The 25,905-nt window shown below is 33.0% G+C and overlaps 1 protein-coding gene across 18 annotated transcripts in view; it reads right to left on the bottom strand.

Annotated features, from left to right (window-relative positions):
- LOC145277807 (uncharacterized) overlaps nt 1-25,905 on the bottom strand; it is a 262,143-nt gene that overhangs the window by 131,186 nt on the left and 105,052 nt on the right. For 16 of the 18 annotated variants that reach the window (XM_080129669.1, XM_080129671.1, XM_080129672.1 and 13 more), the window contains 8 exons: nt 24,860-24,922; nt 22,505-22,567; nt 21,909-21,971; nt 20,134-20,163; nt 16,408-16,538; nt 8,168-8,315; nt 5,486-5,613; nt 1,037-1,172 (listed from right to left, as the gene is read on the bottom strand). In XM_080129669.1, coding sequence (XP_079985795.1) covers nt 1,037-1,172; nt 5,486-5,613; nt 8,168-8,315; nt 16,408-16,538; nt 20,134-20,163; nt 21,909-21,971; nt 22,505-22,567; nt 24,860-24,922 — 762 coding nt within the window. The remainder of the gene's footprint in view (nt 1-1,036; nt 1,173-5,485; nt 5,614-8,167; nt 8,316-16,407; nt 16,539-20,133; nt 20,164-21,908; nt 21,972-22,504; nt 22,568-24,859; nt 24,923-25,905) is intronic. The other 2 variants (XM_080129670.1, XM_080129673.1) reach the window with 2 other exon arrangements.

Genomic DNA, 25,905 nt, shown 5'->3' with positions numbered 1-25,905 from the left:
TTAGTAGTTAATGCATGTTATTGAATGAACACATGTACACAGTTCATGTATGCACATAAATGCACATGGGTTCAATGAACTGACACACATACACACCTTTTCTCTCTTTCACTAACAAAGCAAAGGCACATTAATATACAAACATACATCTTCATGCCCATTCCCATTTACACACATGTAAATGCACACGGCGCTAGCCGAAATGAATATACCTACACAATTAATTTTTAACATACAAGGCCACAAACAGCTAAACCAAATAGGTGTACTCAATATATTTCTACTTTCATTTTACCAGAACGTCCTTTCATTCTTTATGAACACTTTATATTTCTTTCTTTCTTTTCTTTTTTTTTTTGAGTTGTCAATAAAAGTTAATTTTATATCGATAGAATTTCATATATCATATCGATAGTCGTTCTTTCATACAATAATGTTCTACCCTCAATAAATTATATATTTAATACCAAATTACTAAGACTTTCATAGAATAAAAAAAATCTTATTTCAACAGTCTACTACAGGAACCAAAAATTACGAAACCATATTCAGGTTTTTGCTTTTTTTTTTTTAAGTCATCAAATTAAAATGGCCAAGAATGTGTTGTTACGGTTAACTTTCGACTAAATCAGTCAGTCAGGAATATGGTGATTTTCCAGAAGTTATTTTTAGTTGCTTTTGAGTAATTTTGCTACAGACATCACCAAGCTCAGCATCAATATTAGAATTCCCATCTCCACAAACAGCAGACAAAACTGAGAATAAAAGGTGGGAAATATAGCCATAAAATAATGCCAGTTAACAGTAAATACAAATAAAGGACGCCAAAAGATTGCATTTGTTGAATAAAAATAAAATACAGGAATTAAATGACTTTCAATTCATAATAGAAGTGATGATAGAGATTTCTATAGGAAACATTGTGTGCAAATATATATTTTGGGAGGATAGAATTGTTTGACAAATGTACGATTGTTTGGTAATTCTTTTATTGCATGTAAACCCATTTCTGCGAAGCTTGTTAAACACAACTTACCTCCAACTTGATATACAGAGCTGGCCCAAACTCCACCACAGATTTCATTAGGATTTCCTGAGCAAGGCATTTCACATTTATCAGATATTCCATATTTGTCATAGCCATAATTACCACAAAAACACTGCGATCCGTACTAAAATAAAGTCAACATCACAGCATTTCAATATTTTATCTTGAGGGTGCAAATAACAAAATATTTTATCTTGGGGGTGCAAATAACAAAATATTTTATCTTGGGGATGCAAATAACAAAATATTTTATCTTGGGGGTGCAAATAACAAAATATTTTATCTTGGGGATGCAAATAACAAAATATTTTATCTTGGGGGTGCAAATAACAAAATATTTTATCTTGGGGATGCAAATAACAAAATATTTTATCTTGGGGGTGCAAATAACAAAATATTTTATCTTGGGGGTGCAAATAACTAAATATTTTTTCTTGAGGGTGCAAATAACAAAAGGAAATTACTAAGTGAAAAACGTACGACATATGTAGAAAATAGAATAGGATGTGTGATTTACTGCAGTGTAACTGCTGGTAACTGAGGATACTCTCCTAAATTCAAAAGTAACATCCGCTTACTTCAAAGAATTTATACCAGTAGAGAAAATAGAGTATACAATTTAATTGTTAAATGTTAAAACTTCCTCAGCACTGAAAAGTTTATTTAAGTTTGTCAAATTATTAAATAATTGACGATTAAAAGTTGCAAGATCTATGGAGAATGTTGTAAAGGAAGTGTGTGTTTTTTTTTTCTTTGGGCCATTCTAGATTATCTTCCAATTATCCAACATTATCGATATTCATACTTTTAGATAAGCTGTTCTTTAGTTTAAGAAATAAAAAAAATTATGAGATAGATTCTATTATGTTGACCGATAGAAGAGCATAACATGGTGCATAACAAAATCTCATCCAAAATCTATATATATATCGATTTTTTGTTGTTGATTTTTAGCGATAATTAAATATTTGGTATTAGCGTCTCCTACCTGAGAGATCAAGGAATTAGTTTTCCCTATGGTTTGAGGTTGGAACCCTAATACACTCAAGCTACACTGATGAACTGTAAAGCAGCGAAACACGTGTATGTAGAATACTGTTTTAAAAATTAAAATCAATATAAATAATATATATATTTATTTGCTTACATCCAAAAAATATGGCCTATCTTTTTTAGGGAAAAACAAAACTAATTCCTTAATCCTTAGGTAGAAGACGCTAATACTGAATATTTAATTATCACTAAAAAAAATCAACAACAAAAAAAAAATCGACATAACTTTAAAATCAATTTTAAAAAAATAGCAATTAATATCAACAGGGATCCGTAGCGTAACGATATGCCCACTTGACCATAGAATCTATGATTCGAGGTTGAAGCCCTAATACAGTCAAGCTACGCTATTGAGCTCTAGAGCAGCGAATCACGTGTACATAGAGTACTGTTGTAAAAGATAAAAAAATAAATAATATATATGCATATATATATATATATATATGTATATATATATGCGATTTTATGTATTCATATATATGTATGTATGTGTATATATATGCATGTGGATATATATATATATATATATATATATATATATATATATATATATATATCCACATATATATATGTATTTGATTTAGCATTCCTCATAATTCATTTGCTTTTTTAATGACTCCTGCTGATAATTTAATTCTAAAGTAATAACTTGTCCATTTCAGTTGACCCCTTTATTTGCTTTAAATTTGGCGCCACTTAAACGCCATCCTGTCTGGGTCATTTTGACATTGCATTTTCTATTCAAAAAATAACTCAATCATCATTCATTTTTTTTCTTCTTCTTCTTTACTCATTTTTCTTAAATCAGCCTTGGTAGCCATGTTTTAAAATATCTCCATTTCTTCTTTCTACACACAATGTATCTATATTTTAATAATGTTATTTGAACTCATTCCCTTTTTTCCTTGTACCCATTTGTGAATTATTCCACGGAATTCTGCCTTTTGAATTACTTGGAACCATCTTCCAATACCGCGATTCCTTTGGATTTTACTTGTGGAAATGGAAATTTAATTAACTTTTTGGGATTTTACCGTTATTGGATATTTTTATCTTCACCAAACCATCCATTCATGTGAAATCACCTTTTTCTCCCCTCTATTCCCTCTTCTTCACTATTTTTTACCAAGTAAGATCCATGACTTACTTGTAGTTTCATTAAATACTTTTGCAAGCAAAATCCGATCCCGCATTTTGCTAATCCTTACCCTCTGATGAGAAGAAAAGTATTTCTTTGAAACTCCGCGGATTAAGGACTATCCACTTATTTTGTGCTTCCTTTTAAAAATTAAATATGTTTTAACTCTTTTTCTCAAAGTGTTTTTTAACATGTTTTATTAAGTACTTGTTCTTATATATATATATATATATATATATATATATATATATATATATATATATATATATATATATCAAATAACATTTTATATTCAAATAAAAATTTTTAACAACACAAAATTACATTTAATAGCTCAATAGTGCAAGACTAGATCGATAATTACTTTTAATTTTTGTAACAGATTTTTTCTTTACAGCAAACTCACTCATTATATCCATCAAGAAATTTTTTATAAACTATGAGAGCAAACTATTGTGGCATCTTTGCTTTTTGAGTATATTTGAGCACTAACAAGTACCCATGTTAAGAAAAATGAAAACACATACATCGTAAACTATATATATATATAATATAAAGCTGAATGTGTGTGTGTGTGTGTGTGTGTGTGTGTGTGTGTGTGTGTGCGCGCGCGCGTGCGTGCGGTCACGAATAGGCTCCTATATGGTTGACTATTTTAAAAAACTGATTACATATAATGATAGAAGATGTATCGAGAGACACAGGAATGGGTATGTTTGATCATGCAGAACGGTGGTTCATAAAAATTGTGGAGTCTGCGTTCGCGCCTGGTCCACAAAGTATGAAAATAAAATATTTAAGAATTAAAAAAACGTTTACAAGTGTTTTTGATATAGATGTACATAGGAATACTTTGATAAGTATCTTTTAACTTAAATTGTGGGGTCTGCGTTCGCGCCTGACCTCCATAGAATGGAAATAGGCACAAACTTTAATAAAGACTTTTCATATCTATCTGCGTAAGTATACTTTGATAATTATGTTTCAGTTTGAAGAAATATGGTATAATATAATTATGGGGTGTTCGTTCGCTCCTGACCTCCATAGAATTGAAATATGTCACAAAGTTTAACAAGGTTTTTTAATATAGATCCACAGAATATTGTGATAAGTGTTTCAATGTGAACAGGTATGGATAATAAATTATGAGGTTTATCTATTTTATTTTTACTTTCATCATATTTTGCTTTGGTTTTGATACCCCCGAATTCGAAGCTATCTCTTTACAACCCTTCCTTTTCATAACCTATCATACTTTAATAAATCAGTCCATTTTCTGTAGGCTGTTTTTGAACCCAGTCAACGACGGGTAATTTTGCTAGTATATATATATATATAATGTCTAAAAAACTGCATCTTAGTGTGTTTTCTAAAACAATTGTCTGTTTAAAGTTTTTAATTTTAATTCAAGATGCTTCAAAGAGCTTTTCAGTTTCAATTGTATTACATTCAATTGTATTACATTCATTAACCTTTATCGTTGAATGGCTTTAAGGTCTTGATAAATGGCGACTCACTTAAAAATGTAATAAATAAAATAAAATAACGCATACACGCGCCTTTTCAGCTCATTGGAGAGTTCCGACGAATCCGTGTACGCAATCAGCCATCACTGCCTTGATAAAACAGCACAAGGGCGGACATTTTATTTGCAAGAAAAAAAAACAACAAAAGAACTATTTCAATCTCTAATGAAGGATTTTACATATGAAACTATTTCAGTTATAAAAGAAAAAAAAAGAAAAACTTTTGCGTTTTAGCGTATTTTCTAAAACAGTTTGTCTATTTATTCAAAGTTTTTAATTATATATTTTTTCTTTTTCTTTTTCAACTACAGGTTAAATGTGGTGATATTTCCTTTATTCATAGTGAGATATTGTTTTATTCTATCCTTTCTTTATTACTTTTGGATGTTAATAAAGAAACAGAAAGATAGAATATGGGTAATAGATGTAGGATAAAATAAGAGCAGGGAGGGTTATCAAATAAAATACAATGAATTCCCAAGAGTTAGAGAGTCAGGTCCATATTGAATATATGCTGCAGTGAAACACAATCCAAGCCACGAGAGATAGATATATGCATTTCAATTAATTATGTATTGATCTATATTAAAATTATTTACTGTTAATATATTTTATCATAATAAATAACTTTAATTTATTTATTTATTTATTTTAATTATTTAAGGCGGAATAAAAGTTGAACTGGAATCGATTAAAAGGAAGGTAATGAAAATTACTAACTTGTAGAGCAGCGTAATTATAGCTCCTAAACTGGCAATATCTTTTGCAACGTGAAACCGTCATGAGAAGGTTAGTAATCATGACGTTCATAGCTCTTTCCTCCCTGTCTTCAAAACATCCAACGAGGCCTGAAAAGGAAAAAATTAGTTGGTTATATTTTACGATGATAAGTGGACAGGAAATGAACTTACGAAATGTTACAACTATTGTTGTAACATTGGGGTGAGGGGGCGATCAGGGTGAGGGAGCAATTATTGTGACGTTAACAAAATTAAGGAATATTTTGCAAGAAAATCAGCTGGGGAGGGAGTAGTGAGCCGTTAAACAGCGATTGAGATGCTCTCTCTCTCTCTCTCTCTCTCTCTCTCTCTCTCTCTCTCTCTCTCTCTCTCTCTCTCTCTCTCTCTCTCTCTTAATTATTTTGTTACTGCTTTTCGGATTATGTTACATATTAACTAAAAGATTACCTGATAAAAATTACTTTTCCGAACAAAACAGTTTCGCACCACTTTTATATCCTCTTACGAAGATTAAAATAAAAATATGATTCTATCAAATCTTATACCTAGAATCCTTATTCCAAGTTTGATCAAAATCGATTACATAATTTTGATTCTATAAAAATGTCTCAAATTTAAGGAGTAAAGTAAGCTAATTTAGTTTTAAGAAGAACTTCACAATTTGGCTCATCTTTTGGAAAAACGTAAGATAGAGAATAAATTCTGATAGCCACAACATTAAAGCCTATAAAATAGTGCATTTGGATCCATAACTTTTTTAATTAAGTCCGTTGTTTGAGTAAGGTATTACAGTTTTTCATTTTTGAAATGGGGATTGATTATTAGTATTATTTGGATTCGTCAAGCTACAGTTCTCCTTTTGAGTGTTATTCTCACAAAGTTTGGGTTGATGTAACCTCCGACCTTCTTCAAGTGTATCTTGTATAACTCGAGAATCTTAGTCAAACTCAGGAATCTTTCTGTCGAACTCAGGGATATGGACGGGATTTGGAACGGACCCCTTTATTTAGTCCACGGGGGTAGCATGCTTTTGTTCCATCAGCCATGATTGGGTAGAAGCCCTAAGTAATTCGTAATTGTATTTTGAATGTCGCCTGCATTTGAAAGCTTGAACTTTCAACCACCAGAAGAGTTTAACTTTTACAATTGAATTTTACCAAGTACTTTCTGAAAATAATACTCAATATGAGAACCGCACTCCGAAGAATTCGAATAATATGAGTAAGGTATTATATTATTCCTTAATTGCAATTCATTTTTGAGATGAGCATTATATATATTAATTTATTTTTATTTCGGACTATTATTCTCATCTTTATCAGTTGTTGTTTTCATCTTTATTGGTTGTTGTTTTTCACGACGTTTCGGCCAACTATTCCTCTGGCCTTCGTCAGGTGGTAACCGCGACGGATAGGAACTTCGATTCTCCTAACTGCATTCTCAACAATCACTGCCATCCGTAGTAAGGTATTGTTTGACTTTTGTATTCTTGTAATGTTTCTTTAAATGTCATCCGAAATCAAGAAATGGCATCGCGTTGTCTTTGAAGATGTCACCTGATGTATCAGGTGATTTTGAAGAACGGATTTGGAATTCCTTCATTTGGGAAGGCAGCTCTTTTCAACTATTACCATGAACATTAGAACCCCTATTTCTCTCTCTTTTAACACATTTTCTCCGCTCACTTAAAGTTGTAAAAAGTGGTTCGAAAAGCAAATCCATTATTGAAGTAATCCAAAATATCCAATTGGCAAAATTATTTTCTACCAAGAAACTTTATTCTACGTCTCACTTGTCCATCAATTTTCACTCATGAATGTTTCTGACTAGACTAACATGCAGCAATTTAAATATAATATGAACAGATATCTCGCTGTTCAACTCCCTACATAGTGGCTCTGTAGATATGATCCCAAATAATAAGCCTTACGTTCAAATGGTACTATGCCTTGTTTGAGGTGAATACAAGTAAAAAAAAACATTGAAATAAAATATGCATTAAGTGCGCTTGAAAGCCAAATCACAACGTAATATTAGGGAAATAAATATTTTACTTGTTTGAAATCTATAATATGAATATATTTCGGAGCCAAACTCCATCCTCAGTATGTTGTTTTCTTTCTTTTTTTTTCTCTTCTCCTTTCTTTTCTCTTCTCCAACTTTACAACATTGCAAGAAAGAAGAAGAGAAAAAAAAAGAAAGAAAGAAACATACTGAGGATGGAGTTTGGTTCCGAAATATATTTATATTATAGATTTCAAACAACTAAAACAAAATATTTGTTTATTTTCCTAATATTACATTGTGATTTGGCTTTCAAGCGGAGTTGATGCGTATTTTATTTTATTCAAATTAAATCAACGTTTCTATAATGGAACTCACACCCTTGAAAAAAAAACATTATCTTTGAATAAAATTAAAAATTCCTATCTTTATATTTCCTGTCTTCATACTTTTAGAACACGTCTTGTATTTTAACAGAAGCATTTGGCTAAGATTTAAGTATAGTATCTGTTCTGACTCAACGTTTCATATATTCTGCCCCATACCAGGATTATCCCTGCATTAAAAAAACGGCATCGTGAAAGTGAGTAATTAAGAATAGATAAAATCTCACACAAAACATTGGTGTACAAATAAGATATTCCTGCGAACTCCTTACCTCCACCTCCATATTTAACTTTATATACACTGTTGGCCCAAACTCCACCGCAGATTTCATGGCGCCGTCCTGAACAAGGTACATCACATTTCTGAGATTGGCCATAGATGTCATAGCCTCTATTACCACAAAAACACTGTTTTCCATACTGCAATAAATAAAACAATTGTCATAAAACCTTTCTTCATCTTTAAATGATTGTAATATTCTGGAATTTTTTTAAACCACAAAATAAAAGGAATGTAAACGGCGAAAAGCTAATAAAAACAAAACAAAAAAAAAGAAATTCTAATGAGTTTTGCAACGATAAACTTTTGTAGAGTGGATTTATTTAGATGATGTCTTGGAATTTTTTATATGATGTTCTTCTACCGCCACAGTTTGTTGGTACATTTTCTGTGCTCACAGTTGTTATGTGGCAGCCAAAATTTCTACCTTCTTCTCTCGTCTGATATTCTCTTCTTCTATTCTCTCAGAGCACTCTAGAAGCGTCCTATCAACCATGATAAAGAGGAAACAAAGTAAAAGTTTGCAGATCGACAACTGAAAAGAAGCAGAACGTCTGCCAACAAAAATAATTTCTTCTCCTCCTTACGCTCACGATTCTACTTTCTCTACAACTACTGAAATTTTCCATTGTTCTTTTAATTTTAATCTAATGAGTAAATGTCAGTTTCTTATACATCATTCACACAAACGCATCAAAATATTGCACCACAAATAGTTTGTGTTTCCTGAACGCTTTTACCATGTAAGCCTAAACATTAGAAAATTATATTAAAAAAGCTTAGAATTATGATAACTATGTTTTGCCATAATTTATTGAAATTAAAACTTAAAATTATATAAAAGCAAATAAGAAATTAAATTCTTCTGTCCACTTAAAAACGACTATGGGATATTTTTTGTATTATTTTGATCATTCCGACTACTTACCTCATATTAAATGTTATTATTTTTTTGATTAAGTATATTATCACTTGAGAGTCAATTATGTGGGAGCTGCTTCTGTGATTGATCCATTTGGATTCCTTGTGGTTCCAATGAATACTGTTCACATTCATTGCATGTTACAAATTTAATAAAACTTATTCCAACAATACATATCATTGTTGTGGGGGGATCACTCTCCAAATGGACTGTTCTATCCATTATATAAACCATAGATCTTTTGATCCCAGGTATGGATTAAACACCAGAGCGACCCTCGCCTGCTCGGTGACGTTTACTACTCTTTTCAGTTGTAATCTTTTTACGTTGTTGTTCCAGTAATACATTGTTTAAACTCTATTCCGTTGTTCTGTTTTCTTTGTGGCTTATTGCAAGCCATAACACTGGCTACATTGGATTCAGAGAATGTACTCACGTTTAAAAACAGTGTTCTAAAAAAACTAAACACTGGCGACATTGGATTCAAGGAGCATACTAAAATCGAAACCAGTAACGACATTGAAAAAAAATATATTCGCGTTGAAATAGTATTCTAAAAATACTAACGACGTCGGACTCAAATTTTATCAAGCCTAAGGAAGTGTTTAACATAACACTTGCAACTGAAAGACTCACGGCAACTAAAAAACGCACACACACACACACACACACACACACAGGTCATTACGGGCAAAAAAGAGTTGAAAAGAAAAAAGTTCGTCACGATTTTCAAAGATAGCGCTGTACTTTTGCAAAAAGAAAAAGGTTCGTCGCGACTTAGAAAGGTAAATTTTTATACTTTTGGAAAAAAAATTCGTCACTTGTGGTTTTCGCTGCTAAAATCGGGCGTTATTTATTTTTATTTTTCTCTGGAGAAGGATATACACTTGATTTTTTTTCTTTAGAAAATGAACTTTTTATATATTTATGTTTTTTTCTGTTCGTTTTATTGACTGGAGGAAGAAATAAGAAAGAATAAAACGGTTTTGTAAAATTCAGCGAACGTTTTGAAACTGCTAGTGCTGACAAAGCAAAATGGACGAATTGAAAATAGCGTTGGAACAGTTTTATATCGATGCCGCAAAGCGCCAGGCACGATTCGAGGAACAGCAAAAGGAATTGCAAAAGCAGTTAGCAGAATGTTAAATATGAACCGAGGAACAGCAAAATGAAGCTCAAAAACAGTTAGCCGAACGTCAATTACGAACAGAGGAATTGCTTACAGAAATTGTTAAAAATAATGCGAACACGGAAAGCAATTCAGCATTTTCTCAGAATACAATATGGATCACGATAGACAATTTTAAATACGAGAAAGAGGAAAAATCATTTGCAGCATATTTTCGGCGTTATGAAGATTTTTTTAATATTGACTGCAGTAACTGGTCTGATCAAAAGAAAACCAGACTTCTACTACGAAAATTGGAAACGGCTAAGCATGATAAATTTGTGGATTACATCTTGCCTCGGAAAACAGCAGATTTATCATTCAATGAGACGGTAAATTTGTTAACAACTTTTCTCGCCGAAAAGGTCTCTTTTCCATAAGCGTTGGAGGTGTTTGAATGTGGTAAAAGAAGATAATGACGATTTTGTCACCTACGCAACTGTAGTGAACAAACACTGTGATGATCTTAAGTTGTCTGAACTAACAGCAGACAATTTTAAATGTCTTGTGTTTGCGCAAAATAAAAAATGCGGAAATCAGGCGCAGAGTCCTTACAAAATTAAAAAGTGAACCGAACTTAACACTTCAAAAATTGACTGAGGATTGTCAAAAAGTAAAAATTATAAAAAAAAAAGGATGCAAGAAATATCGAAGCAGGCATCGCGAATATAAAAAACGTAATTAAGAAAAAACCGTGTAAATGGCACACAGATACTAACCACTGAAACTCAGAAAAACTAAAAGCACCGAGCGCTTGTTTCAGATGTGGTGGAATACATTGGGTAAGGGATTGTCCATTTTTAACAAAAAGATGCCATTTATGCAATAAGATCAGTCATAAAAGTTCGCACTGTAGGAAAACTCAGAATAGAAGCCATGTACGTCAAACCAGAACTAAGGACGTCGTAGATGAAAATCTACACAAATATGTAACGGTTAACATTTTCGGCAAGGCTATTAAATTCCAATTAGACAGTGGATCGGTCTTTTAATGATAAATCTCAAAACGTGGAAAATATTACGAAAGCCGACTATGTTAATGGTACAAAAATTCATTTTGAAGGTGAATTAATTACAAACGTCACTTTACGGGGGAAAACAAAAAAAAACTAAGATTGTATGTGCTAAAAGATAGTGAGAACCTGTTCGGTTCTGACAGCATGGAGGAGTTTCGTCTCTAGGATCTTCCTATATCCACATTCTTCAAGAAAATAGATACCCGCCCCGCAGAAACGGAGAAACTTATAATTTGTTTTAAAAAAGAATTCACAAACGTATTTACTCCTGGCCTGGGGAGATGTACAAAAATGGCCGCAGATTTTAAGTTGAAACCTGGCACACAACCGGTGTTTAAAAAGAAACCTAATGTCCCGTCCGCTTCCCTGAACAAAATAAATCAGGAACTAGACAGATTAGAAAGCATCGGTATACTGGTAAAAATTGAATATAGTGAGTGGGCTACTCCAGTAGTTTACGTAAAGGAAAGGTCGAGGGAAATTCGCGTTTGCGCCGACTTCGCAACTGGACTCAACGGGTCCTTAGAAGATTTTCACTATCCATTACCTAGTCCAGAAGAAGTGTTCACGAAATTAAATAGTGGCAAGTTTTTTTCTAAGATCGAACTGAGTGACGCTTACCTACACATTCCGGTAAACAACAAACGCGCTAACCTCCACTGTATTAACACTCATCGGGGTTTGCACGGACACAAAAGACTCGCGTTTGGTATCAAGGTGGCACCCGCAATATTCCAGCAAGTAATGGATACTATGCTGTCCGGCTTGGACACCACAATCGCATATCTTGATGACATTATCATAGCGAGCAAAATCAGTGAGGAACATGAAAAACATATCAGACAAGTATTCAGTCGAATACAAGATTATGGATTTATGATCAAAGCAGATAAATGCAAGTTCTTTTTACAAACAATTAAATATCTGGGTCAAATAATCGATAAAGATGGCAGATGCCCAGACCCAGATAGGGCGACCGCTATTAAAGAAATGCTGGCACCAGTAAACATAACTCAATTGCAGAGTTTTTTAGGTTTAGCAAATTATTACCAGGGGTTCATCCTAAATATGCACAAATTGCGCGCACCACTTAATGACTTGCTGAAAAAGGATAAGGCTTGGGAGTTGATAGAAGATTGCCAGACATCATTCCAAGAAATAAAAAGAATCCTAACTTCAAAACTATTCCTAGCGCATTTCAACCCACAGTTGGACATAATAGTAGCTAGTGACGCTAGGCGTGCATGCTACATCGAATGCTGGATGGCTCGAAACACGGACTCTCTTGCCAACAGAAAAGAATTATTCTCAGATCGAGAAAGAGGCCTTAGGAATTATATTTGCAGTTTCAAAATTCCACCAGTTCTTCTACGGAAGACATTTTTTTCTACAAACCGACCATAAGCCATTGATATCCATTTTTGGACCAAAAAAAGGACTTCCAACATTCACTGTTAACCGACTATTAAGATGGGGAACTATTCTGCTGAACTATAATTTTACAATTCAATTTCTCCCCTCAAAACAACTAGCCCATGCAGATGGTCTATCGAGACTGATTCCTGCCAAAATGGAACCTCTTGAAGATTCAGTAATCACGGCACTATGTATTAATAGTGATGTAAAAACCATGATAAACAATATTATCCGCGAACTGCAGGTCACACTTCAGGAAATTAAGTCAAAATCCCTAAATGACAATTTCATTCAAACCACAAAGCAGAAATTAGCACTGAGTGACACCAGTTCAGACATTTTTTCTGGTTGCGACGAAATACTGTTATACGGTGAAAAGGTTGTCATCCCTTCAAAAAAGAATTCTCAGAGATTTTCACATGGGGCATCCAGGAATAAACAGAATGAAAAGCCTAATGAGAAGTTTTGTTTATTGGCCAGCTATGGACCAAGATATTACCGACATGGTGAACAGATGCAAAGGCTGTGCTTTGGCTGCAAAAGCACCACCGATAACATATAAACCTTGGCCTAAAGCTGAACAACCATCGTCGAGGATCCACATCGATTATGCGGGACGTGTGGAGGATTTTTTCTACCTGATAGTAGTTGACTCTTACTCCAAATGGCCAGAGGTTCTAAGATGCAAAACACCGACCACGGCAACAATGACAATTTTTTAATTGGAATTGTTTGCTCGGCTTGGGGTTGTAGACTGTTTGGTTAGCGCCAACGCTACACAATTCACCTCAACAGAGTTCAGAGAATTCTGCGAGACGTATCAAGTCAAGCATATTACGACACCCCAGTACCACACCAGAAGCAATGGCCAGGCCAGATGCTTCATCGATACGCTTAAAAGGGCATTAAAAAAGGCGTCCGGTACACCGACAGAAAAGACCCTTCAGCAATTTCTGCAGGTTTACAGAATCACGAGAAATCCAAACAAACCAGATGCAGGATCCCCAGCAGAAATCATGTTTGAACGGAAAATAAAATCCGTATTTGATAAACTGCTACCCAAACACATAGTACACAACAGAACCTCTACAATGCCAACGAAACGGTTTAACAGTGGAGATAACATGTATTTTAGACATTTTAGAAATAACGTTTCTTTTTGGGAACAGGGCACGATCTTACGAAGAATCGGCCATGTTACAAACATCATTCAGGGCCCAAAGTTCCAACATAAGAGGCACCTGAACCAAATCAGGAAACGCTTCTACAAGGATCAAGAAGAACCAGGACGGCAGTGAGGCGATTGAAACTGTGTATGACTGTTTTGACACAGACCCTCCAAAAGGGATGTCAGAACTGAGACGCTCCGGTAGAAAGAGGAAGCGCACAGACCCCTTGGTGGTCTGCCCCAAAAGAAAGAAATACTGATTTTCACAACCGTGGAAATCAGCTTGGGAGAGGGGTGTTGTGGGGGGATCACCCTCCAAATAGACTGTTTTATCCATTATATAAACCATAAACCTTTTTGTGGATTAAACACCAGAGCGACCCTTGCCTGCTTGGTGACGTTTACTACTCTTTTCAGTTGTAACCTTTTTACGTTGCTGTTCCAGTAATACATTGTTTAAACTCTATTCCACTGTTCTGTTTTCTTTGTGGCTTATTGCAAGCCATAACAATTTTATATATATATATATATAGTGCCGGCAAAAAGAAAGTCCGCACTTGTAATTTTTCAAAAACTGCAAATTTAAGCTAAATTTAATGTAACTGTTTAAACAACCTATACCTCATTTGATTCGCTTTTCATTCCTCTATAATTTTACCTGTTTATATTTGACTTTTAATTGAAATATTCTAGTGTTCATGTCAATTTAAAAAAATAACTTCAAATTGAGGAGGCAAAAAGAAAGTCCGCAGCAACAAATTCGCTTAAAAACAGCTTAAATTATCGCTCCTAAATCAGTTTAAAATATCCACCAACAGGCAACAAAGCATCTCTAATCGTAATTGTTATTGTTCCAGGTTATACAACGTAACATTTAGTCCATATGCCACGGCTTTCGGTTAGTGATCATTAGGAGCTCATTAATCTCCATCTTTCTGGTTTATCCAATCAAGAAATCGCCCGCAGATTGAAATGTGATGAGAAACGGTACAAAAAATTGTGCAAAAGCACCAAAACACCTACAGTGTTCATGATGCACCTAAATCTGGTCGTACTAGAGTTACTTCTAACAGGGAAGACAATGCTATCAAAGTCCACAGCCTAAGAAATAGATTCGAAACGGCTCCCCAAATCCAACAACAGTGCAATCTTGTTAAAAAGTGCTCTCTTTCTACTGTCAAGAACAGATTCACGGAATTTAATTTGCGAAGATATGTTGCAAGACGCAAGCCAATAATTTCTGTAAAGAACAGGAAGCGCCGTCTGCACTTCGTCCGATGCAATGAAAATCGTGACTCTTCATTTTGGTCAAAAGTGCTTTTTATCGACGAAAGCAAGTTCAATAGGCTAGGCAATGATGGTAGGCTGTACATCCGTCGGAGGAAAGACGAAGCATTTAATCCTAAGTGCTTAGTTTCAACACTGTAAGGTGGTGGAAGTTCAGTTTTGGTGTAGGGCATTATTAGTACCAATGGTTCAGGGCCTATAGTTCGTTTGCAAGGTCGAATTAATTCGACCAAAAACATTAATATGTTGAGTGAGCATTTTCTACCCTACTTTGGTCGGAATTTGTATGATAATCCCATCTTCATGCAAGATAATGCTCCCATTCATACAGCTGACAATGTCAAAATGTTCCTGGAAGAGCATGATATTCCGTGTTTGGATTGGCCTGCACAATCTTCAGGCCTCAATTCTATCGAAAACATATGGCATTACATCAAGCAACAGCTACGTAATGATAAAATTTCAAATTTGGAAGAACTTTGGACAAAAATTAAAGAAAAGTGGAATGCCCTTTCCCCGGAGTATTGCTGCAATCTAATTCAAGGAATTCCCAAAAGATTGCAGGCTGTCAAATTGCAGAAGGGCTATGCTTCTAAATATTAACTAGTTCAGTGTGTTCCTGTTGTATTTGTTTTGCATTAATGTCCTAAAGTTACATTTATATAACAATTTTCCATTGTGTGGACTTTCTTTTTGAACAGGTAAAATTATAGAAGAATAAAAGGCCAATCAAACGAGGTATAGTTTGTTTAAACAGTTACATTAAATTTAGCTTAAATTTGCAGTTTTTGAAAAAATTACAAGTGCAGACTTTCTTTTTGCCGCCTATATATATATATATATATATATATATATATATATATATATATATATATATATTGCAATAAGAAAATTTTACAAGAATGACCTTAACTCCAACTTACAACTATAAACAGATATATTACCAAGATCATATGGACTCTAAGATTATATGCACTTCTGAATCTGCTTCTCTCTATTTTCCCCTCCCCTCTCTCTCTTTCTCTCTCTCTCTCTCTTTCTCTCTCTCTCTCTCTCTCTCTCTCTCTCTTCCTCCCCTTGTGTTTTACCCCTTTATTCATTAGTATTGTTTGTAATAAACAATTGTTTTCCTTCTACATCTTTAAATATAAAAGTTGTACGATATACTGGGGGAAAATAGGTCGTCATTTTGGATAACATGGACGCACTCGTAAAAGTTTGGGAAACATTTGAAAAACGAATGAAAATTACTAACTTGTAAAGCAGCATACGAATAAGAATTTCTCCGGCAATATTCTTGACACCAATCAACAGTCATAAATTTCGATGAAATAAACATTTCATTCATCGCCCTTTCCTTCTGATCTGTGAAACAGCCAACATAATCTAAAAAGGAAAAAGAAAATTCAGTTATGCTTTAAAATGAATAAAATATCACTAACTCACATATTAATCAATGATGATTGACTTTTTATTAACTAACTGACCGCGTTTCATTCGATTAATTCAAAAACTCCTTTGCCCAATCTTGATCTATTGAAGTATTTGCTTTTTATCATTAACACAGGCCCTATAACGGTAATGCAAAACAGCAGATAAAACAATTGATGCAATATCTGGAGTAGTAAGAATATTGCCATTAATTATTCTTACAACTAGGAGGCAAAATCATCTGCGATTTGGTCACACGCATGTTTATAGATAATGTTACGGTCTTAATGAACCTCCATAAATGTGACAATTTAATGCAGTTATTGAGCTCATCAGCAAGATTCCCACATGGGACAATAAGAAGTGTTCGTCAAAAGTTTGTTTCTTATTTATGCTTGCTCATGCGGTTGATAACTAAATTCACACATCTACGCTACACTTACAAACAGATATTATTAGTATATATATATATATATATATAATTATTACTGCAATTATTTTTAAAAGATTTGATCATCTATCACAGAAAAAGAAACATTTCCCATTACAATTTCTTTTTTTTTCTTTTTTGTATTTTCACCCCAAACAAGGCACGATGCCACTTTAATGTAAGGGGCTACTATTTTGCAGGAATATTATGAAGGGAGTTGAGCAGCAAGATGTCTGTTTACATTGCACTTTAACTTCTGCATGTCAGTATACCCGCATTTATATCATATTGTTTTGACGTACGTTTATCGAGGACATCCTGGATTCTTCTCTTACTTAAAAAGGATTTAATTATGTTAAGTATTCGTCCAGTAATACCATATGATCTGATTTTCCTGAAAAAACCCTCGTGCCATACCCTGTTAAAAGCTTTATATATATCTAACAGTACTGTCCTACCTTCCCCCTGCTTTATCCAGTGCATGGTAAATACATTCAGAGATTACAGTCAGGGTATCTGCAATAGAACGGACTTGTCTAAATCCATATTGTTGGTCAGACAGAAGTTTAGCAGCTGTAAGGTGGTGGACTAGATCTTGATTAATTAATAATATTTTGGCAAAATGAGAAAGGGGGCTAATGTGGTGATTATTTTATTGGTTAGTTATTTCACCAGAATTCTTGTAAACTGGTATCACAGAAGCAGTTTTCCAGCAATCAGCAAAGCAAGATTCGTTAAGGCATTTGTTGAAGAGTTTGAAGAGAACTGGAGCAACCTTAGCGGGGCATTTTTTTTTTAATAGTACAGTGGGGATGCTTTTGAAGTGTCTAGGTTTTTTTATGATATCATGCACTTGGGGAGTGATTTTCGGATCATCTAATGTGGTTTCTGTCCACGAAGGAAAATCAGGGAGGGAGTGGTTTGCTGGGTCCAATGTTTGGCAAGCATGTTAGCCTTCTCGGTTGCCGTGTAAGCAACCTCATGATTGTTGGATAGTGGGGGAATTGTTGATTGTCTATTATTTACTACACTGTTGTAGATTTTCCAGAAATCTCAAGTTCCTAATTTCTGTTTTTCAATGCGTTATCTGATAGTTTCCGGTATTCTCTCTTCACTTTCGCTATTTCTTTCTTGCAATTACTTCTAACTTCTATAAACTTTTGTTTAGTTGTTTGCTTTTCTTTTATTTACAATATTCATTGTTGAAAATCCAGTTAATTAAACATTGTCTTAGTTAAGAGGGATTTCTTTTGATGTGATTATTCTGCTTTGAATATGTTTCAAAACCTTCTTTCAATTTTATTCGAAAAATACATATACATATATATATATATATATATATATATATATATATATATATATATATATATATATATATATATATATATATATATAAACAGTTAAAAACAATATTTGCTTTGTCAATTTTTTTTCTTGAGGCACTCTGAAATTAAGTCATGTGGATTTTCCTTATTTTGTCCAATTGAAGTCTATTTAAAGAACAAATCATGAGTGTTTAGTGCATTGAGGTATAAATTAAACCTAGCTTTTTATGTTTGGGTGCAAAAGGGTAGCAATTCAAGTAAAGACATGTAAGTGTGGGCTTGTGATAAATGCTTGTTAGGAACTCTCTACTTTTATAATGAAACTTAAAGCATCATAAAGTGAATTAGGCTTTTTTATGAAAAATCAAAGACTCCCTTTTAGAAGAAAAAGCAACAAGTCCATAAACACTAAGGTACTGGGTGAAATGGAGGGGTAAAAAAATGGAGGAAATGAAAATGAAATCTCTAACTACAACAGAATACATAAAGTAACCCTTCTTTTAATAAACAAAACATCGTGTTCATCACACCATAAGTCAGGGCAACAAATCAATTATGGATAAATGATATTACATAAAAACTAAATTACTATCAAACATGCATTTAAACTATGTATAACAATTTTGGAAAGCGTTTTTGGAACTTTATATTTTAGTCCCCGGATTTATCGGAGAGGGACCTATGTTTTCAGTGGCGTCCGTGCATGCGTGTGTCCGTTAGTCCAGACGATTGCCAGATAGTTCTTCCTGAAATTTTGCCACAAATTGTATTTCATTAAATAGATGTGCACAGTAAAAACATTTTGCGTGAAAATTCCCGTTGCTTCCCCAGGGGTTCAAAAGAGGTCAAAAATGTCCCAAAATGACCAAAAATGACAAGTTTTGCCCCATAACTTTTGATCCATCAATTAGATTTTTCTGAAACTTGGCCAAAATGTAGAGCCCATTGTTCTTAATATAAATTCAGTATGGGTGACCCTGGCAAAATTCTGGTTCATGTCCCCGAGGACTTTCAGTGCTAAAAACACCCCTTTTTGTGGCTCTTTTTTCATATTTCTCAGCAAAACTTGATATGTCTGACTATGTAGTGGTTTTTCACAGTAGTCAACTCAAATATACATGTGTAAAACTGTAACGTTATCCATTTACACTGGGATTCGGAGCCCCATGGGTCCAAAAGAAGTCAAAAATGCCTCAAAATGGCCAAAAATGACACTTTTTGCCTGATAGCATTTGATCCATCCATTAGATTTTCCTAAAACTTGGCCAAAATATGGAGACCATTGTTCTTAATATAAATTCAGTATGGGTGACCGTGTCAAAATTCTGGTTTGCATCCCTTTTAGGACTAAAAACATGCCTTTTTGGAGCTCTTTTTTCATATTACTCAAAAACTTGATATGTATGTCTATATAATGGTTTTCCATGGTGCTGAATATGTCTTAAGGAGTGAAACTGCACCGTTTGTCCATTTTCATTGGGATTCGGCATTCCCTGGAGCTCAAAAAGGGGTCACAAATGCCCCAAAATTGCAAAAAAATGACACTTTTTACCCCATACTTTTGCCCCATCCATTGGAGTTTTCTGAAACTTGGCGAAAATGTGAAGGCAACGTTGGCCCTTCACACTTCTCACATTCATCATTTCTTAACTATTTTTGTGGTGTTATCTCACATGCGAGAGGAACCACGCATGCGCAGCTTGTTGTTTCTTGTTTTTTATCATGATATAAAGTATCTTTATCAATTCATATATTTTGTAAATGTATATAATATTAAGAGAATAATGTTTCTTACTTGGCCAATAATTCATTCCTGGAAATTTACCTGAAAACAAACAAAAAATGAAACAATTAAAACTCCAAACACGTTTCACTTTTTTCTCTTTCTTTTTTTTTTTTGTTGTTGTTGTTGTTGTTTGTTTTCTTTTTTGTTTTTCCAGTTGCTGCCAGCAATTTTATGCCAGCAGGTGCGGAAGTGGTTGGCATTTAAGAAGATGAAGTCACCATGCAAAAACGTGAAGTAAACACTGAAAATACAAAGTTGAAATTTAATTTTGAGAGAAAGAGGGGTGCTTGTTGAGATAGAGTTGCCAGACCGATTTTTTTAAATATGCCGTTTTAAGTAAAAAGAATATTACGTTCTTAACTGTCATGTCGAAAATAGTTAGACTTATTAAGAAAATAATCGAGTTATTTATAGTTAAAAGTAATTTTTACGGAAATTTGGGTAAAATTGCATTTTTCTTAGATGTTATAAAGTAGACAGTGAAAGGTTCACATACCAGGGACATAACTCAGAAAGCAAATTTTAGATTATTTGTTCATGGTGTGCAATATTTGTTGTCTATAGTAATAGACTTTCTTCGACTAAAAATACAATAGTAGTTCTTCTATTCGATGAATTTTCGTAATTTTTGGATATATTACTATTGTTGACATGATAATTAAGTACGTGATATTGTTTTGTTTAAAACGACATATTTAAAATCTCTTTCTCAACAACAAGCACCGAAAGAGGAATAGATAAAGGATAGTGATGGGCTAGTTTGAAAGTCAATTTCTAAAAATCATCTGACAGCATGTAAAATAGATGTTAAGCCGAATATGATTCTGAGAACGCGAACCAATCAATTGCGAAATTGAGTGATGAAACGGATGCAACATTCGTTATTAAACTATTCCGGTCATTGAAACAGGGGCAAATATCATCATAGTTTATATTAAAAAAAAATCAAAATGATACCAAATAAAAAAATAATAAATGATATGAATTATTCGGACTATTTATCTTCAATGCTATTTTCACAAGGTTGGTGTAAGCCCCAACCTTTTTCCCTTTATATCGGCCGAAATGTTGTGAAAATAACATCCAAGATGAGAATAGTAGTTCGAATAATACAAATCTTCAATCCTCATCTCAAAAACTAGAATCATAACTTCAATTGTTTTCTCTCTTTAAATTCTTTATTCTTTATAAAGAATTTTTGAACAACTTTTAAAAATATATATTAAAATGTACAGCTCAGTCACATCGATCCCGAGCATCCTCGCCCACTTGATGCATCCACTAATTGCTTTTATTTTGGAGAGATATCACATACCCCCCCCCCCAACTCTCCCATCCATTTTTTTTTCCGTCTAGATTTCAGACGATTTAAAGATTGACCTGCTTGATCAAGCCGGAAAACAATGAGCGGTCTACTATCTAAAAGAGGTTGGGAGGCGCCTACTAACACTTTTTTCATTTGAACTTTTTTCTCCTTACTTCATGCCAATGAAATCATGTTTTATTTAATGAAAACGGTTTTTACAAAATTTTATTTTTATAGAGATTTTATATATATATATTATTAAAAATAAAACGAATTGATTTGGGAATCTTAAGCAGGATTATCTTTGGTGTGAATGTGGTATTATGGTGACTGAGAACTCTAGCTAGGAACATCTTAGACTCAACGGTACAGTGACCATAGCCCATTCCCACTTTTTTTATTGAGCTTGTGCCTAATTTTGTTTTGTAAACTTTTCGTTTTTCAAAATAAAATGACTATGTTAATATTATTGTCTCACCTGGAAGATAATCAGGCCGTGAAATGTCATAATTTGGTGGATACCGATTTATGTCCAATCCTTCTGAAAAAAAAAAAACATGAAATAATACAAATCCTAAATCCTCATCTCCAAACTAGAATCGGCCCTGTCGGTGGGGCATTAGAATACGTCGACTGCCCCCCTGCAGAGGGTAAAAGTTCCTCAATGGGAGTCCTGGATATGACCTTAAACTATATTCAGTGGTGAGGCCCCAGCTTGTGGGCTTTGGGGAGTGTGGAGCCACCCTTTAATTACCATTGCTCCTAGGTCCACTCTGACCCGGAGTGGTAGTACCTGTTAGGGTCCCAACTATGGGTTAAATAGAAACCGACGTGAAAACAACAAATATATTCTATTAAAAAAAGTTTTTCTTCAAAATCTTTGGATTCGGCATTAAATAACCTGAAAACGGTTGATATGCCGTAAAACAAAAACAACCAACCAACCAACCAACCAAACTAGAATCATAACTTCAGTTGTTTTCTTTTTTTTTTTTTTTTTTTTGCCATAATATAAAAAATGTTTGAACAACTTTTACAATGTACAGATCAACTATATTAATTTTATTGTCTCACCTGGCAGATAATCAACTCGTGGAAGGTCATAATTTGGTGGATACCGATTTATGTCCAATCTTCCTGAAAAAAAAAAACAGATTGAAATGATTTCATGTAAAAAAATATAAAAAATATTTCACTTCTTGTTAAATGTAATTGGTTGGGGTACCAAGAAAAACAGGGAAATGCATGAAATTATTTTATATGCAAGAGTCAAAATCCCTAAATTTTTCATTGAAAGAAAATAAAAGGCTTCCAAGCAAAAATAAATATAATCTTTTCAAATGAATAAAAAACAAAGAAAACTTAACCACATCGAATTTCTTTGTTTTTGGTTCTTGCCTCCATCCTTGTAATTTGTATTCTAATCTTTTCGTCTTCTATTTGTGTATTCTCACTTTCTATTCTAACCATAATCCTCGTCTTCTCCAACTCGGTTTCTGTTGAGGTAATTTCCTGGTTATCAACTTGTAGGTAATTAAATACGTCATTCTTGAATGTTCACCATATGTTCAGCAATAATTTTGATAACGTTAGCTTTTCACATGCAATTGCATATGTCTAGTTCGAGTGTGTACTAGAAATGCGTCATCTTTTTATCAGTTTAATGAGCTTTACAAACGATTGTTTTTTCAGAAATTCTTCTACCGCTGCCATTACCATGTTCTTCATTGGTATATCGAGTAATGTCCGAGAGACATTATCCTGAACCTGAGCTCGACTTATGCCACCATCTAAGTCGCGATTAAGAATATTTAATATTTTCAGCTTTTTTTATAGCTTCGTCAGTCTAGACAATAATGAATAAAAGTAGAGCAAAAATATTCACTGCCTCTAAAGTCTCCATGTTTATCCCAATAACAAGAAACAAGTTTCTCTCTCATTAGAATTTAAAGCAAAATGATGTAGAATTTAAAGTAGAAAGACGTGTCCTAGACTAACTGCCCTCTTTAAAATAATCGTCTCTTTCTTCCCCTCTCTCTATCTCTCTCATTATATTACTGAAATCATATGATATTTATTTAAAATAAATAAAGTAAGCCATGATTGCTGTTGTTTTTTTGGGGGGAGGGGGTATTTAAATGGCATAAAAGATGGTTTTACACACTCAACTGTGTAAAGATCAGGATTTTCTCCGTGGGACAACATAAACTTCACAACTGTAGTTAAATAAGATTATAACCAAGATAATATATATGCTTACACATTGTAAAATAATTTACAATAATTACGATGGCAATCTTAAACATGTAAATACACTAAATACCAACATCTTATTTCAGAAATATCCTCAAACATCTTCACCATATTTTAGAACAAAAGTATTAAATACTAGCTGTCGCTACCTGGCATTTTCCGGGAGCATTACAAAAAGTTTAAATTTAAATTGCATAGCAACAAAAGAATAAAGAACATAAATATTGGGATTTTAATCAAAACAAGTGACCATCTAAAACACGTAAATCAAAAAGCCTTATCTTGTTGTGAATATTTCAAGACAAAATATTAAATATAAGGTAATACATATCAGATGAAACAATATAAAATATGAATAAAAATATAAGAGTCTAAGTTCTAGCTACTATTCTAATTTTGGATGTTATTTTCACAACGTGTCGGTTGATCTGTTTCATGAGAATTTGGTAACTTTTATGTCAAACTTGTGAAAAGACAGTGAATAGTAGTCAGACTTATACAAAGCCTCATCTAAAAAATCTGAAACGTGAATTCAGTATTTTTTTCTTGCTTTTATCATGATATTCAGTATTGTGGAATAACAAATATGTTTTTTAAGTGTACAAATTGATGCCAGATGACAAATCGGTTGATTTAATAGATTACTTAGAATCATTTAAAAAATCAAATAGAAAATCAACACCCCCGAGATTTAAGTAAAACAATTAAAGACAAACACTATCTAAAGCTAAAGAAGTATTTGGCAGAATGAAAAAAATTAGATGTGTATTGGATTGCTGTATCATAAAGGATTCAGTTATGTGTGAAGAATTCTGATTGGCTGAGACTTGAGATCTCAGGTCAATCTAACAATTCAAATTTTTTAATGTGTAATTCGTAAGGTTTCTTCATTTTCTTTTACTTTATTTGTTTTTCTTTCTTCAGAAATTTAGTTAGATTGTTAACGAAGGTATTTTTCATCTCCAAATTTTCATTTGTTGCAAGGATCTGCCCGTACTTGTGTCCGGCAGTCCCCACAGCTTTTATACAAATCCTCATCTAAAAAAATCTGAAATGTGAATTCAGTATTTTGTTATTATTTTTTTTTTTTGCTTTTATCATGATATTAAGTATTTTGGAATAACAAATGTGTTTTTTTATGTGTACAAATTAACTGTATTAATGATATTGTCTCACCTGGCTTATAATAAACTCCTGGAAGTTCATTATTTAGTGGATATGGATTTACGTCAAATCTTCCTGAAAAAAAAAAGCATGAAATAATTTCAGGTAAAAAAACTCAAAATATTTCATTTTTTTATGTAACATAATTGGTGTGTGAACCCAAAAACAAAGAAATACAAGAAATAGTTTTTATATGTAAAAGCCAACATTTTAAACTAAAAGAATAACAATAAGGTTATAAGTAAATGTATATGTTCAATCTTTTTTAAAGCAATCAAAATTTTTAAAGATAATTTGTACTATTTGAATTGTTCAGACTACTATTCTCATCTTGGTTGTCATTGGCACAACATTTGGGCAGATACATCTTTTCGATCACAGGAATTTATATGGTATTTCTGAGTGAACTCTTTATTTAATTCCTTGGAATAGATTGTTGTCAGCCATAATCGTGCTGCAATCATGTTCGTACATACTTAATCACCTTTCACACATATTAAAAAAATGAGATTGTTCGATCAGCAAAGATGATGATTGTTGATTATTTGAAGTCGCTAAGGTAAAAATTTCCACTTTAACCATTTTAAAATGAATTATCACAAAATCAAAACATCTTGTCGACTAAAATAGTACAATTTTATATAAATACATTTTTTAAGTCATATTAATTTTATTGATTTGAGAATATTATTTTTGTGATAATAAGATATAGAATATTTATTGTTTTAAAAAGAATTAAATTGTTATAATTTTAAATGAATAAAAAGACGTATATTAATTTCATTTATTTAAAGAATATTTAACTAAGAATAACAGTTATTTTTGCAAAATAAAAGGTCATTTTGTATAACATTTATTCTAACAGACATTTATTAATTCAAAAGGAATATTATTATTAGCAATAAATTGATGTAGAAAGCAGCATGGAATTTCCACAGGTCTTGCTAGTATGAAATAATATACCAAACTTTATGTTTATATAATGTAAAGGTGGTTGCAAAGATGTCACCATTACTAAAATGTATTCATGCAATATTACATTGCAATGCAATGAGAGA

Source organism: Euprymna scolopes, chromosome 6, assembly GCF_053919585.1.
Source record: "Euprymna scolopes isolate OS-2025 chromosome 6, ASM5391958v1, whole genome shotgun sequence".
Taxonomy (NCBI): domain Eukaryota; kingdom Metazoa; phylum Mollusca; class Cephalopoda; order Sepiida; family Sepiolidae; genus Euprymna; species Euprymna scolopes.
This window is presented reverse-complemented; position numbering and strand designations above follow the sequence as displayed.